The 17,102-nt window shown below is 39.0% G+C and overlaps 1 protein-coding gene across 1 annotated transcript in view; it reads left to right on the top strand.

Annotated features, from left to right (window-relative positions):
* htt (huntingtin) overlaps window positions 1-17,102 on the top strand; it is a 688,215-nt gene that overhangs the window by 201,965 nt on the left and 469,148 nt on the right. The window contains exon 18 of the mRNA XM_090385445.1: window positions 14,448-14,596. Coding sequence (XP_090241571.1) covers window positions 14,448-14,596 — 149 coding nt within the window. The remainder of the gene's footprint in view (window positions 1-14,447; window positions 14,597-17,102) is intronic.

Below are 17,102 nucleotides of genomic sequence, written 5' to 3' on the forward strand. Positions count from 1 at the left end.
CCACAACAAGGGATGGAAGTCTGTTCCACCAACCAACTACCTGCTGGCTAAAGGCAAATTTCCACACATCTGTCCTACATCTGTCTTTCTTCAATCTGAATTTATGCCCTCTCAGGTAATTATTCTGAGCAAGAGGAAGAATTCCATCGGCATTGAGCATGCTCAAAACATTCAAGGATTAATACAACTCTATCAGATCACCTCGCCAGTGCCTAATTAGTCTCCAGACACTGTAATTTGCAAAGCTTAAGCCTTTCTTCGTAAGAGCAACCCTTTGTTCCATTCACTAATCTTGTTGCCCTTCTCTATACTCGTTCCAGCAGCTCTACATCCTTCTTGAAATGAGGCCTCCAGACCTGTATACAGTACTCAAGGTGTGGCCTGACCATTGCCTTATACACAGGAATAATCACCTCCTTATCCCTGATAGAAAAATTCCTGTATATCATTGACAAGACACCATTAGCTACTCTTGCAGCCGATCTGCACTACTCGGAGAATTTAATATCTGCCTGCACAATTACCCCGAGGTCCTTTTCATTCTCTGCCACTTAGATCTAGTATCTTAGAGTTGATACGTTGCTCTGGGGTTGCTGTTTCCCATATGCAGTACTTTACATTTGTCAGTATTAAACTTTTGCCACCTCTCAGCCCATCTGCTTAACCTTTCCAGATCCTGTTGCAGCAGCATAGCGTCAGTAGTGCCCTTAACAACCCTGCCAACCTTTGTATCGTCTGCAAACTTGGACATTAAGCTTGATATACCATCATCAATATCATTTGATGTGGTTACAAAGGAACTGGATGCAAAAAATAATTTTGATATCATATATTTGGATTTCAGGAAAGCTTTTGACACTGTTGCGCATGGAAGACTACTGTACAAATTGGAGCAGAATGGTATTAAGGGTAAGTTGCTACAATGGATAAAAGGATGGTTGAGTGGGAGAAGACAGAGGGTAGTAATTAATGGGTGCTGCTCTTCGTGGACTAATGTTATTAGTGGAGTCCCACAGTGTTCGGTTGGGTCCTCTGTTGTTTTGTTTATTTATCAATGATATTGATGAAGGTATATCAGGCTTAGTGTTGAAGTTTGCAGATGATACAAAGGTTGGCAGGGTTGTTAATGGCAGAAATGGCAGTGTGCTTCTGCAACAGGATCTAGAAAATTTGGCCAGATGAGCTAAGAAGTGGCAACTGAAGTTTAACCTTGACAAATGCAAAGTACTGCATATGGGTAGAACTAACCCCAGAGAAACGTACCGTGTGGTACTACACTTAAGGTGGTAGAAAATGAAAAAGACCTGGGAGTAATTGTGCAGTCAGATATGAAGTTTTCTGAGCAATGCAGACAGGCTGCCAGGGCAGGTCATGGGGTTTTGTCAATGATATATAGGAATTTTGCTAGCAGGGAAAAGGAGGTGATTGTCCCTCTGTATAAATCAATGGTCAGGCCACGCCTTGTGAGTACTGCGTACAGGTTTGGAGGCCTCATTTTAGGAAGGATGGAGATTTGCTTGAGCGTGTACTGAGAAGGGCAAAAAGATTGGTGAGCGGAATGAAGGGATCCTCTTACCAAGAGAGACTTAAGTTCTGCAAATTGCAGTGGCTGGAGACTAGGCACCTGCGTGGTGATCTGATTGAGGTGTATAAGGCTTTGAATGGATTGAGCACGCCGAATTCTGATGGTATCCTTCCACTTGTTCAGATTATGAACCTAAGGGGGCATAAATTAAAATTAAGAAAAAACAGATGTAGAATAGATGTGCGGAAATTTGCCTTTACCTAGCGGGTGGTTAATTGCTGGAACAATCTTGCATCTGTTGTTGTGAAAGTTGATAGGTTAAATAAATTTAAGGATGAACTGGACAGGCATTTGGAGGGAATGGTGGGATTTTTTTTTTTTTTTTTTTTTTGGCTGATGCTGCATAAGCTCATACACTTGCTTTCTTGCATCACATGCCACTACTACTACTACTATTTATAAATACAGAAAACAATAATGGACCCAACACTGAACCCTGAGGGACTCCACTAATAACATTAGTCGACGATGAGCAGTGTGTCCATTGATTACCACTCTCTGTCTTCTCCCCCTCAACCATTCCTTTATCCATAGCAGCAATTTGCCTCCAGTACCACACTGCTCCAATTTGTGCAGCAGTCTTCCATGTGTAACAGTATCAAAAGCCTTTCTAAGATCCAAATATATATTATCAAAGTTATTCCCTGCAACCAGTTCTTTTGTGACTGCATCATAGTATCCAATCAAATTGGTCAGGCAAGACTTTCCCTTAACAAAACCATGCTGTGTCCGAGCTATGACTGAAGTCTTGTCTAGATGATCCTGCAGTTCTTCTTTACCCAGCGCCTTCATTAATTTTCCTGGAACAGAAGTTAAACTCACAGGTCTATAATTACTTGTGTCAGCCTTTGATCCTCCTTGTGAATTGGGGTCACATTTGCACATCTCCAGTCTATGGGTCCCCTGAGTCCAAAGAAGCTCTCATAATTATGGCTAAGGGTTTGCTTACTTCCTTTGCTGCCTCCTTTAATATAACTGGATGGTTATATTAAAGGAGGCTTTTTTATGTTTATCCTTTACAATTTCTCCTCCACTTTCCTCTCAGTTATTACAAAATCATCTAGCTCACTGCCAGAGTTTACTTCACCTCTGGCATTCCCCTTCCTGAATAACTCCTCATGTGTTAAATGTAGATGCAAAATACTCGTTTAGTTTGTTAGCCACCTGAGCAGGATCCTCAACTGTTGAACCATCAATATTCAGTGAACCAATCTGATTCATCCCTTTCCTTCTAGAGTTTACATATGTAAAGAACTCTTTTCTGTTTTTCTTTTTCTTTTTTTTTTTTATGAAATCCCCAAACACGAAAGGTATCAAAACCTATAGTACTTAGTACCGTGCATGGGTTGAAGGAGAAGTATGGGGGGAGGGAGATGCCGGAAACTTTGCTCTAGAGACTAAACATGGGTTTCACCACTTCAAGCCTCCAATAATCACTGGCAAAGGATGCAAAGGAGGCTTTGCATCCTTTGCCAGTGATTTCTCATGATCTGCCTTTGCCTGCCTAATATCCTTTGTGACTTGGCTACAGACCAGCTTATATCTATCATAGACTTCCATGTCACCCATTAATTTTTATGTATCCCATGCATTTTTCTTCTCTGTCATATGTCTCATTAGTTCATCTGACATCCATTTAGGCCTCAACCCTGAACAATATTTTTTAGTTGGTATGTAAAGCCTAGTAGCTTCCAAGATAAGTTCTCTGAATGCTTCCCATTTTGAAGTTGCTGTTGGTATCATCATCAGTTGGTCCCACTGTATAGAATTTAAATACTGTCTCAGACCATTGTAGTCACCTTTATTAAAGCCAAAACCCTTCCCTTTACCCCTGATGGTAGTTACCTCTTTGAGTAAATCCCACTTCAGCACACTGTGATCGCTACCACCTAGTGGTTCCTTTATCTGCAGATTCTTAATGCATGAAGAATCACTACTGATAATCAGATCAAGAGTATTACTCCCTCTAGTTGCCTCCCAAACATGCTGATGTAGAAAACAATCATCCAATAAATCCCTAAAAGCCTTGCTAGTGTGTGAGTGACCAACCCACAAATTCCAGTCAATATCTGGGAAATTAAAATCCCCCATTATAAGACTCTCTGATTTACTGGCCCACTCTATTTCCCTGTACAATTTCTTATTATATTCATCATAGTCATTAGACCTATAGCACACTCTTACTCTCAATTTTGATCTCCCAATGCTTATGTCACACCAAACTGACTCGACACTGCACTGTCCAGCAATGTCGACTGGCTTCACTTCCTTGGATTTTATGTGTTTCTTAACTAAGAGCATAACTCCTCTCTTCCTATCCTGTCTATCGTTTCTGTACACATTGTACTCCCCAAATTCCAGTTCTGCATTCCTTATATCTGTGTGACACCTCATCTCTGATATCCCAACAATATCTGCCTTTGATGTTTTGAGCAATACCTTAAATTCATCAAATTTATTTACCAAACTCCTAGCATTGGTGTACACGCAAGTATTCATGCACATGTTCCTATTCTTAGCTACCCTAACACAACCCATGTGTTTACTTGTACCACAGTGTGACTCCCAGCAGTCTCTGAAATATCCTGCATCTTGTTTTCCAGGCTGCTGCTCATTCCAATATTAACTCAGTGCACATGTGTGTGGTGTTTTTATGTAGTGACCAAGAAATGTTTTATCGGATATCTGTAGGAAATATTCACTTGCCAATTATGCCTTTTGTTTAACTTCCTGTTCTGTGAATTTCAAAGGTACACTTTCTTAAATTTTGACTAATCCTTTATTACTCAGTAAATGTTGTAAGTTATCAAGTAAAATGTTAAAAAAAAGTGCTTCATATATATAACAATTTAAAAGTCATTTAAATTTATATTTTTTAATATAAAAATAGTATATTTTTATATTAAAGTATTAAAAATGTGCTTTCTTCACTAGCTAACATGTGTACTTTAATTTCAAACTGGTATGAATCTATCACATATATATATATATATGATTTAAAAAAATTTAAGGATTTAAAAAAGGATTTAAAAAAGTCATAAAAAAAGGATTTAAAAAAGTCATAATTTGTTCATTTTTAATCTTTTTTTACAGGTTATAGAGCATCCCTTGGGGATTAAAATGGCTATGTATGATGTCTAGCAACGAGTACAACTCGTTCGGTTTTTCTGTTCCAGTGAAAGATCAGTTATTGAAATTCAGAGAAAATACCGGCAACATTTTAAAGTCCTCCTAGCGATATCATGATTCGGAGAACCAGAACATCGCCAGAACATCACTTCAGAAGATTCTGAAAGGGTGGTCAGTCTTTCAGTGGCCACATTTTAATCTCCAAGGGATGCTCTATAACCTGTAAAAAAAAAAATTAAAAAGATTAAAAATGAACAAGTTATGACTTTTTCAAACCCGTCAGTCTTTCACTGGCCACCCCATGTATTTATATATATATATATATATATATATATCTATGCTGACCAATCAGAATTTTGTTGATTTTTATTATTCCATTTTTTTTAAAAATTATTTCTATATATAGTTCAGGTAGCCCTTGGTTTACAATGGTTTGTTTTGTGACAATTCACAATTTTTATTAGAAACAAGGGCAGGGAGCTGGGGTTTTCAGGGACTGATGGGAGTCATCACCGAACAAATAAATACACGGGCTGTGTCAAGGCAACTAAGATTAAGAATAGGTGCACGGTATAAGCAGTGCAGAATTGGAATTTGGGAAGTGCAATGTGTACGGGAAGGATAGGAAGGAGGAGTTATGCTGTTAGTTAAGAAACACATAAAATCTCAGGAAGTGCATCCAGTTGATATAGATGTTCAGTGCAATGCTGAGTCAGTTTTGTGCGACTTAAGCACTGCGAAAGCAAAAATGAAGAATTTGGGCATAATGACTCTGATGAGTACAGAGAAATAGAATGGGCCAGCAAATCAGATTGTCTTATAATGGGGGATTTTAACTTCCCAGATGTTAACTGGAACTTGTGGGTTGGTCACGTGCACACTAGCAAGGCTTTCACTGCATTCGCAGTGAGTTCTGCTTTAACGATTTTAATGTTTTATCAAGATACATCTTATAAAGGTGTGTCTCTGCCACTGCAATTGCAGTGTGTGTGATCATAAACTGACACCTGTCTGAGTAGGTGTCTAGGTTATTTTAAATACTTGATGTACATATTTTGTCATAATGGCCAATGACAGTTGTGTTAGTTTCCTCCAATCATCTCTTCTCGTTACTAATTAAATTGTATATATAGTCATCCCTCGATTTTTCCAGGGGTTATGTTCCGGGAAAACACTGCGCAGTCAAAATCCTCACAATGCAAAATGTAGTTTATATGACATAATGAGGATTCTGTACACAAAACAAAATGTGCAAAAAAAAATTTAATTGAAAAAAATTGTCTTCATTCAGTAAGAAAAAAGAAAAAAATTACAAACATATCCATAAAATTAATCTTGCTAATATGTACATCTAGATTTTTAATCTTAATTCATGCTGTTTTTCTCTATAAATTTCTTCACAAGGAACTAAAGCTATGATAAAGTTCTGCGAAAATTTCACCAAACTCCTCTCCAAATTAGGTTCCACGTCCAGAGCTTCTTGGCTAAGCTGATTTGCAAGTTTTAAAAACTCAGCTATTCTCTTTACGGTCAAATTTTTGTAATTTTTGTTATCTTCACATTGTGAAAAAATATCATCCACTGATAATTGTTCTCTTTGAGATTCAAGGACTTCTGTGATATCTGCTGGTTCCAGTTCTTCAAATCCCTCTCTGCTAATCATTTTGCCAATTCTCAAGTGCAATGGTCACAGCTTTTTCCACACTGCATTCATTCTTGAGTTCTTAATTTCACCCTACACGAACTCAATATTTTTTACAGCATCAAGAACTTTATAATTCCACCAATAATCTTGAATTGAAAGACTGCCTATTCCATCAGTAGCTTCTACCAATTGTAAAAAAGATCTTCTTGGGTAATAAAGTTTAAAGGAAGCTATAACACCTTGGTCCATCGGCTGAATTAACGAACTTATATTCGCTGAAAGAAAGGTAACTTTCACATTTGGGTGAAAATCAGACAAAAATGCAGGATGACTGGGTGCATTGTCAAGAATGAGCAAGATTTTGAATGCTATGTTCATCTTCAGGCAATAGCTTTTTATTTCGACGCAAAAGCAATTTAAAAACCAATCCTCAAAGATTTTAGCTGACATCCAGGCTTTTTTGCTTGATTTCCAATGAACTGGTAAGGAGCTTTTTGATATATTACTTTAAAAGCACAAGGATTTTCTGATGTATAAATTAAAAGCAGTTTACACTTAAAGTCACCCTCTGCATTGCCCCATAACAAAAGTGTTAACCTATCTTTTGCAGCTTTGAAACCTGGAGTGGTTTTGTCTTCTTTTGAAATGAATGTTTGGCTTGGCATATACACTTCCAAAATAAGTCAGTCTCATCAGAACACTTGACTTGCTAGTGTTCTGACTACATAGCCCTCAGTCGCAATAACATCCTTTAAAGTTTTCAGATACAAAGAAGCAGCTTCCGTATCTGCACTGGCTGCTTTGCCTGTTAATTTTAGATTGTGAAGACTTGGACATTTATTAAAATTTTCAAACCAACCCTTACTGGCCTGAAAGATATCTGCATTGGATGGACCGGCTTCTTCTCCTTGTAAGTGATTAAAAATTTGCAGAGCTTTCGCATGAATTATATCTGAACTAAGAGGCATTCTTTTTTGATTAAGATCTATCCAGAAAGAAAGTAATTTTTCAGTTTTCTCTATTAATGGATTTCTCACTTTTGTAGTGCTTTCTGCTGCCAATGATGTGGGACAGATAACTGAACTTTTAATTTTCTCAGCATTTTCCCTAATTCGTCGAATGCTAGGTTCATTTATGCTGTATTTCTTGGCCAATGTCACAACCTTTTTGCCATTTTCTAACTCCTTAATGATTTTTAATTTTTTCCTCTAAATTTAAAATTTTCTTTTGTTGTAGCTTTCTTCGTTTTAGGCACTAATTAAACACACTTTATATAGCATGTGTTTAATTAGTGTCTGATGAAGGAGGTTCCTGAATTAGGAAGTTGTTTCAAAAATAACTGGACAAACACACTACCGTTTATTGCTATGTCTGGTTATAAGAATTAGTTTTGAATGCCTTTGTGATATTTTTCTAAAGCACAAATCTGGAGGTCATGACCATAAAACAATAAAAATAATTTGGGCATTTTCTGTTATAAATGGTAGTAAACTCGATCTTATTGCATTTGCAATAATTCCGATAGCTGGAATCCTGTCGGATTTTACGTTATTGTGGTGAAATGTGTTTCCCCTTCAATGAAATTATCACTCATGTAAAAAACAAATAAATTTTCAAAATCTGCTCTTCATTCCTGTTTTTGAGGCTTCTTAAACAAAAATTGTGCAGGTAACAAAACCTAAAATTTTGATAGTAAATACCTGACTGCACAATACCGAAACCATGCAAATTAAGGGATTACTGTACTTTCACATTTGGCTGTAGTCATTGTGGTGCTTTTCCATATTAGCATTAGCATTAGCATTAGTAGAGGCATTTGATGCAAGAAAGCAAGCTTATGCAGCATCAGCCAAAAAAAAAAAAAAAAAAAAAACCCACTTCCACTTCACCCCTCTGTTCGTTCAAAATACCTGTCCAGCTGAGCCTTAAACTTATTTAGGCTATCAACCTCCACCACAAGGGATGGCAGTCTGTTCCACCAACCGACCACCCGCTGGCTAAAGGCAAATTTCCGCACGTCTATCCTACATCTGTCTTTCCTCAATTTGAATTTATGCCCTCTCAGGTGATTTTTCTGAGCTAGAGGAAGAATCCCATCAGCATTGAGCATGCTTAAACCATTCAAGGCTTTATACACCTCTATCAGATCACCTCGCTGGTGCCTAGTCTCCAGACACTGTAATTTGCAAAACTTAAGCCTTTCCTCGTAAGAGCACCCCTTTGTTCCATTCACTAATCTTGTTGCCCTTCTCTGTACTCGTTCCAGCAGCTCTACATCCTTCTTGAAATGAGGCCTCCAGACCTGTATACAGTACTCTAGGTGTGGCCTGACCATTGCCTTATACAATGGAATAATCACCTCCTTGTCCCTGCTGGAAAAATTCCTGTATATCATTGACAATACTCCATGAGCTACTCTTGCAGCCCGTCTGCACTGCTCAGAGAACTTCATATCTGCCTGCACAATCACCCCCAAGTCCCTTTCATTCTCTACCACTGTCAGTGTAGTACCACAGAGTTGATACGTTGCCCTGGGGTTGCTGTTTCCCATGTGTAGTACTTTACATTTGTCAATGTTAAACTTCATTTGCCACCTCTCAGCCCATCTGCTCAACCTTTCCAGATCCTGTTGCAGCAGTGTAGTGTCAGTAGTGTCCTTGACAACCCTGCCAACCTTTGTATCATCTGCAAACTTGGACATTAAGCTTGATATACCATCATCAATATCATTTATAAATACAGAAAACAATAATGGACCCAACACTGAGCCCTGAGGGACTCCACTAATAACATTAGTCCATGATGAGCAGTGTCCATTGATTACCACTCTCTGTCTTCTCCCACTCAACCACCCCTTTATCCATAGCAGCAATTTGCCTCCAATGTCACACTGCTCCAATTTGTGTAGCAGTCTTCCATGTGCAACAGTATCAAAAGCCTTTCTAAGATCCAAGTATATAATATCAAAGTTATTCCCTGCATCCAGTTCTTTTGTGACTGCATCATAGTATCCAATCAAGTTGGTCAGGCAAGACTTCCCCTTAACAAAACCATGCTGTGTCTGAGCTATAACTGAAGTCTTGTCTAAATGATCCTGCAGTGCTTCTTTAACCAGTGCCTCCATTAATTTTCCTGGAACAGAAGTTAAGCTCACAGGTCTGTAGTTACTTGTGTCAGCCTTTGATCCTCCTTTGTGAATTGGGGTCACATTTGCACATTTCCAGTCTATGGGTACCTCCCCTGAGTATGATTCTTAATTGTTTAGCTAATACTCTAAATTACGAAAATTTATTTTGTTTCTCAGAGCAAACTAAACATAATTACAATTAATAAGCTTTCGGCTGGGAGGCAGCCTTCTTCAGATTGAATACATGAATGGCAGTTGGAATAGAGATGTGCACTGCCAGGATGGTACCGTGAGCTGCGTGGTTAATTGTTTGTTGATGTTTGTGGCTGTGACATATGGTGGTGACGTGGCCAGCATTTGTCTATGGATAGAATTACTGCCTCTGTGATGGGGTTAACTTGGCAACCACTGTTCCTGTTCAAAGAGGCATCCGAGCATTTTATATTTAACGATTCCAACCAGGTGCGCTTTAGGTAATGGTGGGACCTGTCCACAACCATGACATCGCGGTGTGGGTCGATGTCGTGGCGGGTTGTCCAGACATGCTCGGCGATAGCTGAGTGTTCTACATCTGCCAAACGGATCGCCCTTTTATGTTCTGAGAGACGTTTCTCGAGTCGACATCCAGTCTCTCCAAAGTCTGGAGGGCATCCACGAGGGCGTTTATCCCATACTACCCCAACCTGTCACAACAGATCGGTAGAATCCTAAAATCATATGGGATAAAATGCATCCAACTCCCAGGCAAGAAACTGCGTTCTCTTATCTCCAACGTAAAAACACCCGTCCCCACTCTTCTACAGAGCGGTTTGGTCTATCGCATCTCTTGCCGTGACTGCACCAGCTGCTACTTTGGAGAGACTGGACGTCGACTCGAGAAACGTCTCTCAGAACATAAAAGGGCGATCCGTTTGGCAGATGTAGAACACTCAGCTATTGCCGAGCATGTCTGGACAACCCGCCACGACATCGACCCACACCGCGATGTCGTGGTTGTGGACAGGTCCTACCATTACCTAAAGCGCACCTGATTGGAATCGTTAAATATAAAATGCTCGGATGCCTCTTTGAACAGGAACAGTGGTTGCCAAGTTAACCCCATCACAGAGGCAGTAATTCTTTCTATTCATAGACAAACGCTGGCCACGTCACCACCATATGTCACAGCCACAAACATCAACAAACAATTAACCACGCAGCTCACGGCACCATCCTGGCAGTGCACATCTCTATTCCAACTGCCATTCATGTATTCAATCTGAAGAAGGCTGCCTCCCAGCCGAAAGCTTATTAATTGTAATTATGTTTAGTTTGCTCTGAGAAACAAAATAAATTTTCGTATGAATCCAGAGCACGTAGGCCTTTTTTACTAATACTCTAAATGCTTTGACATAGAAAAGATATATGAATATTATACAAGTATGTTATTCATGGTTTAACATACCTTTATAACCTAACATATTTTGTTATGAATACTAGGATAACATAAGATTTGTTTAACCGGGTTAGTTTGCTGGTCGTCTTCTTTTCTGTTACCTTTCCTAAGTATCTAATTTTCATTTTCTGGGGAAGTCTCTTCCTTCTCCTCAACTTTCTATCCTCTTTTTCCCTTCCCCTCCCTCTCTTCCCTACTTCTACTTATTCCTGTTTCAGTTCTCAGAAGTACCCTTGGGGTTTTCAGCTAATCCCTGAAAGCGAAAATAAGAGTGTGGGGTGCAGTCCCTGGTTATTGTTTGGTTTTTTAGGAGCATTAGCAACTAAGGCCATATTTCCCCAGGGATATGCGGAAAGGTCATTCCCTGACCTTTCCGCATCCTCTGTATTTGGTGGGCATGTGCTCGAACCCCGGTCTAATCAAGAAGCGTGTGCTACACACTGCTGCTCCTGCCCACCTGGCTACGGAGGCAGCCCAGTCCACCTCCATATGGTTAATGATGGGATACTTTCAATATTTTGTCCTTTCTGCATTGCAGTTTGCAGGGGTGCTGCTTATACAGTGTCCTTTCTGTATTGATCGAGAAGTCCCTTTCTGGGAGAAGTCAGTTTTCAGGGAGGGGAGGAGAGGAGTAAAGTTTTAGGCAGCAGGGAATAGAAGAGAGAGGCATCCGCTGGGAAAAGGGGTGCCCCTCTCTCTCTCTCTCTCTCTCTCTCTCTCTCTCTCTCTCTATCCCCTGCTGCCTAAAACTTTACCCCTCCCCTCCCCTCCCTGAAACCCGACTTCTCCCACTGACATACATGATGATATTACAAACAGCAAATTCTAAATGGAAAGCATTCAAGAAATTAATCTTGGAAGCTACTAGGCTTTCATACCAACTAAGAAATACTCTTCAAGGTTTAGACCTAAATGGATGTCAGATGAAACTTGTGGCAGAGAAGAAAAATGCATGGGACACATAAAATATCAGGAAACATAAATGCCTATGGTAGATATAAGATAGTCTGTAATCAATTGACAAAAGTAGATTAGGCAAGCAAATGCAGATTACGAGAAATCTTTGGCAAAGGATGCAAAGAAAAACAGTAAAGACTTCTTTACTTATGTAAACTCTAGAAGGAAGGGAATGAATCAGATTGGTCTGCTTGATATCGATGGTTTGATTGTTGATGATTCTACTCAGGTAGCTTATAAACTGAATGAGTGTTTTGCCTCTACATTCCTACATGAGGAGTTATTCAGGGAAGGGAATGCCAGAAGTTTATCAAACTGTGGCAGGGAGATAAATGATTTTGTAATAACTGAGAGCAAAATGAGGAGAAATTGCTGAAGTTAAACATAAGGAAGGCACCTGGGGTGGATGGGTTCTATCTAGTTATATTAAAGGAGGCAGCAAAGGAAGTAAACAGGCCCTTAGCCATAATAATGAGGGCAACCTTAGACACAGGGGAGATCCTCACAGACTGTAGATATGCAAATTTTTCTCCAATTCCCAAAGAGGGATTGAAAGATAACACGACCTGTTAGTTTAACATCTGTTCTGGTGAAAATAATAGTCACTGGTTAAAGAAGCACTGGAAGATCATCCTGACAAGACTGCAGTTATAGTTCAGACACAGCATGAGTTTGTGAAGAGGAAGTCTTGTGTGACCAATTTGATTGGATGCTATGATGTGGTCACAAAGGAACTGGATGCAAAAAATAATTTTGATATCATATACTTGGATTTCAGGAAAGCTTTTGATTCTGTTGCACATGGAACACTACTGTTTAAGTTGGAGCAGTATGGCATTAAGGGGAAGTTGCTATAATGGATAAAAGGATGGTTGAGTGGTATCAATGCACACTGCTCTTTATGGACTAATGTTATTAGTGGAGTTCCCCAGGGGTTCATTGTTGTTTTCTGTATTTATCAATGATATTAATGAAGGTATATATCAGGCTTAATGTCCAAGTTTGCATACGAAGGATGGTAGGGTTGTTAATGACAATAAGGGCAGTACGCTACTGCAACAGGATCTAGAAAAGTTGAGCAAATGGGCTGAGAGGTGGCAACTGGAGTTTAAACATTAACAAATGCAAAGTACTGCTTATGGGTAGCAGTAACCCAGAATAACATACCAACTGTACTGTACTATACTCAAAGTAGTGGAGAATGAAAAATACCTGGAGGTAATTGTGCAGTCAGATATGAATTTTTCTGAATTGTGCAGACAACCTACAAGAGTAGTTCATGGGGTCTTGTTAATGATATATAGGAATTTTGCTAGCAGAGATAAGGAGGTGATTATCCCCTTGTATAAGGCAATGGTCAGGCCACACCACGAGTACTGCATACAGCTCTGGAGGCCTCATTTTAGGAAAGATGTTGAGCTACTAGAAGGAGTACAGAGAAGAGCAATGAGATTAGTGAGTGGAACAAAGGGTTGCTGTTACAAAGATAGGTTTAAGTGCTGCAAATTGCAGCATCTGGGGACTTGATACCTGTGAGGTGATTTGGTTGAAATGTATAAGGCCTTGAATGGTTTGAGCAAGCTCGATGCTGATGAGATTCTTCCACTTGCTCAGATTCCGCATCCAAGGGGGCATAAATTCAAATTGAGAAAAGTCAATTGCAGAATAGATGTGTGGAAATTTGCCTTTAGCCAGCGGGTGATTGATTGCTGGAACAAACTTCCACCATCTGTCGTGGAAGTTGACAGTTTAAATAAATTCCAGGTGAACTATAGACAAAGTTTTGGGTTGAATGAATGGGTGAAATGGGAAGGGTTTTTTTTTTTTTTTTGGATGATGCTAAAAATGCCTCTTCTAATGCTAATATGTGCATTTGTGAAATTTTGGGCAGTCACTTAGCGGGCTTTTAATCTGAAAAGTGGAAGTGAATAAGATATATGTTCTGTTTTGTGTCTGTTTGGAAACAAAACCGAAACATAAAACATTTTTTTTTGTAAGTTTCAACAGAATTAATTTTTTTTGTGTTTCTAAAAAAATAAAAGGTGTAAAACACAACATATTTTTAATTTTTTATTAAAACTTAAAGTGCATATAATAAGTACTGTAATCCATTAAGAAAAGATGAAATATTGGCACTGTTTAAACAAATTCAAAAAACCAAAACATTTTTTTAAAAATTAAAGAGCAAGCTTATCACCTGTTAGATGACATGCCATCATTTTTGCTACATTTTGAGCACCATGGCTGCTGGGTTAATAGTAATTTTTGATCCTTTGGAACATCCAGAAAGGTAACTTTCCTTTGCATATCACCTATTAGCAGTCTTGTGAAATCGTATATAAAATCTTTCCTATTTTGAGGATCATTTTTCCTCTTCAAATAAAGATTGCTCAAATTTTTAATTGAAAAGCCTCTGCAAAAATTTACCTCAGAAAGCACTGACTTGAAAGTGAGAGCAAAAAAGAGGATGTGAAAGGGATGAAAATAACAACCCGTTGAGTTTTTTCCTTCCAGTTTATATATTTATCGTTATTATTTTAATTAGTTTTTTTTTTTTTTTTTTTTTCAGCATTTCTTCAGAAAGTTGTACAGATTCCAGTCATGGGCAGTCATCTGATTTACTTTTTCATCTAGTGGCATTACTGACTAATACACCTTTAGCTCTTGATTTAATGGCTCATCAACATGCTCTGCAGTTATCAGGAAACCTGATGGCAGGTAGGTATACAATAAAATTGGCAGGAAATTGACAATTTTAATAATATGTTATAACCAGCAGTATTTTTATATAGATAGGAATCATGTGCTCTATACACTTTATAAAATATTCTCTTTTAATATAGTTATAATGAAATAAAGGTAACTTAGAGCACATTAAAATTATATTAAATGAGTCATCATAGATGAAGAATGGAGGTAACTTAATAAATGTGAAACTGCAGTATATGAGCAACAAACCTGATGCTTACAGAGATGAACTTTGCTCCTGATACTCTTTGTGGACATTTGCCTGCTGCCACCATGCAACATACAGAAGCAATGGTAGCATATTACATCCGCTGCTAAAATCATAACTTGTGTACTGTCATGATTAATGCTTATGAGGAATAGCTTGTTACTTCACTGGGCAAGACCTAGTACTGCCCAGTGAAGGCATTGAATGCATGTCTGTGTTGAAGACTTTCTGGTGCCATATCTGCCAGAAATGTGTTAATTTCCATGTTGGTAGACAATACCTCTCTCATGATGATGTATGTTGACATGTAGTCAAAATTGTCTGACGATGTGCATTCATGTCGACTGTACTGACTGGATATTACATACAGTGATTTCTTGTAGTAGTAGTAGTAATAGTAGTAGTAGTGGCACATGATGCAAGAAAGCAAGTGTAGGAGCTTATGCAGCATCAGCCAAAAAAAAAAAAAAAAAAAATCATCACACCATTCCCTCCAAATGCCTGTCCAGTTCCTCCTTAAATTTATTTAACCTATCAACTTCCACAACGACAGATGGAAGTTTGTTCCGGCAATTAACCACCCGCTGGCTAAAGGCAAATTTCCGCACATCTATTCTACATCTATCCTTTCTTAATTTGAACTTATGTCCCCGTAGGTTCGTAATCTGAACAAGTGGAAGGATCCCATCAGAATTCAGCGTGCTCAACCCATTCAAGGCCTTAAAGACCTCAATCAGATCACCGCGCAGGTGCCTAGTCTCCAGCCACTGCAATTTGCAGAACTTAAGCCTCTCTTGGTAAGAGAATCCCTTCATTCCCCTCACCAATCGTGTTGCTCTTCTCTGTACACGCTCAAGCAAATCTACATCCTTCCTAAAATGAGGCCTCCAGACTTGTACGCAATACTCAAGGCGTGGCCTGACCATTGCCTTATACAGAGGGACAATCACCTCCTTTTCCCTGCTAGCAAAATTCCTATATATCATTGACAAAACCCCATGACCTGCCCTAGCAGCCTGTCTGCATTGCTCAGAAAACTTCATATCTGACTGCACAATTACTCCCAGGTCTTTTTCATTTTCTACCACCTTAAGTGTAGTACCACACAGTTGGTACATTTCTCTGGGGTTACTTCTACCCATATGCAGTACTTTGCATTTGTCAAGGTTGAACTTCAGTTGCCACTTCTTAGCCCATCTGCCCAAATTATCTAGATCCTGTTGCAGTAGCACACTGCCATTACTGTCATTAACAACCCTGCCAACCTTTGTGTCATCTGCAAACTTCGACATTAAGCCTGATATACCTTCATCAATATCATTGATAAATACACAAAACAACAGTGGACCCAACACCGAACCCTGTGGGACTCCACTAATAACATTAGTCCACGAAGAGCAGCACCCATTGATTACCACCCTCTGTCGTCTCCCACTTAACCATCCTTTTATCCATTGTAGCAACTTACCCTTAATACCATTCTGCTCCAATTTGTACAGTAGTCTTCCATGCGCAACAGTGTCAAAAGCTTTCCTGAAATCCAAGTATATGATATCAAAATTATTTTTCGCATCCAGTTCCTTTGTGACCACATCATAATAACCAATCAAATTTGTCAGACAAGACTTTCCCTTAACAAACCCATGCTGTGTTTGAATTATTGCTGCAGTCTTGTCTAGATGATCCTGCAATGCATCTTTAACCAGTGACTCCATTATTTTACCCGGAACAGAAGTTAAACTAACTGGTCTGTAATTACTCGTGTCACCCTTCGATCCACCTTTGTGAATTGGGGACACATTTGCACATCTCCAGTCCGTGGGAACCTCTCCTGAGTCCAAGGATGCTCTCATAATTATGGCTAAGGGTTTGCTTAGTTGCTTTGCCGCCTCCTTTAAAATAACTGGATAGATCCCATCCACCCCAGGTGCCTTTCTTATGTTTAACTTCAACAATTTCTCCTCCACTTTGCTCTCAGTTATTACAAAATCATTAAGCACACTGCTACAATTTGATAACCTTCTTCCATTTTCAAACTGTAATAATTCCTCACGTGTGAATGTAGATGCAAAATACTCATTCAGTTTGTTTGCTATCTGAGCAGGATCATCAACAGTCGAACCATCGATGTCAAGTGACCAATCATATTCAGCCCCTTCCTTTTAGAGTTTATATAAGTAAAGAAATCCTTGCTGTTTTTCTTAGCATCCTTTGCCAAGATTTCTCGTAATCCGCCTGTTGTGTTTTCCCTTGACTGTATGGCAGTAC

Source organism: Mastigoproctus giganteus, chromosome 11 (genome assembly GCF_048544385.1).
Source record: "Mastigoproctus giganteus isolate SK-2022 chromosome 11, ASM4854438v1, whole genome shotgun sequence".
Classification (NCBI taxonomy): Eukaryota; Metazoa; Arthropoda; class Arachnida; order Uropygi; family Thelyphonidae; genus Mastigoproctus; species Mastigoproctus giganteus.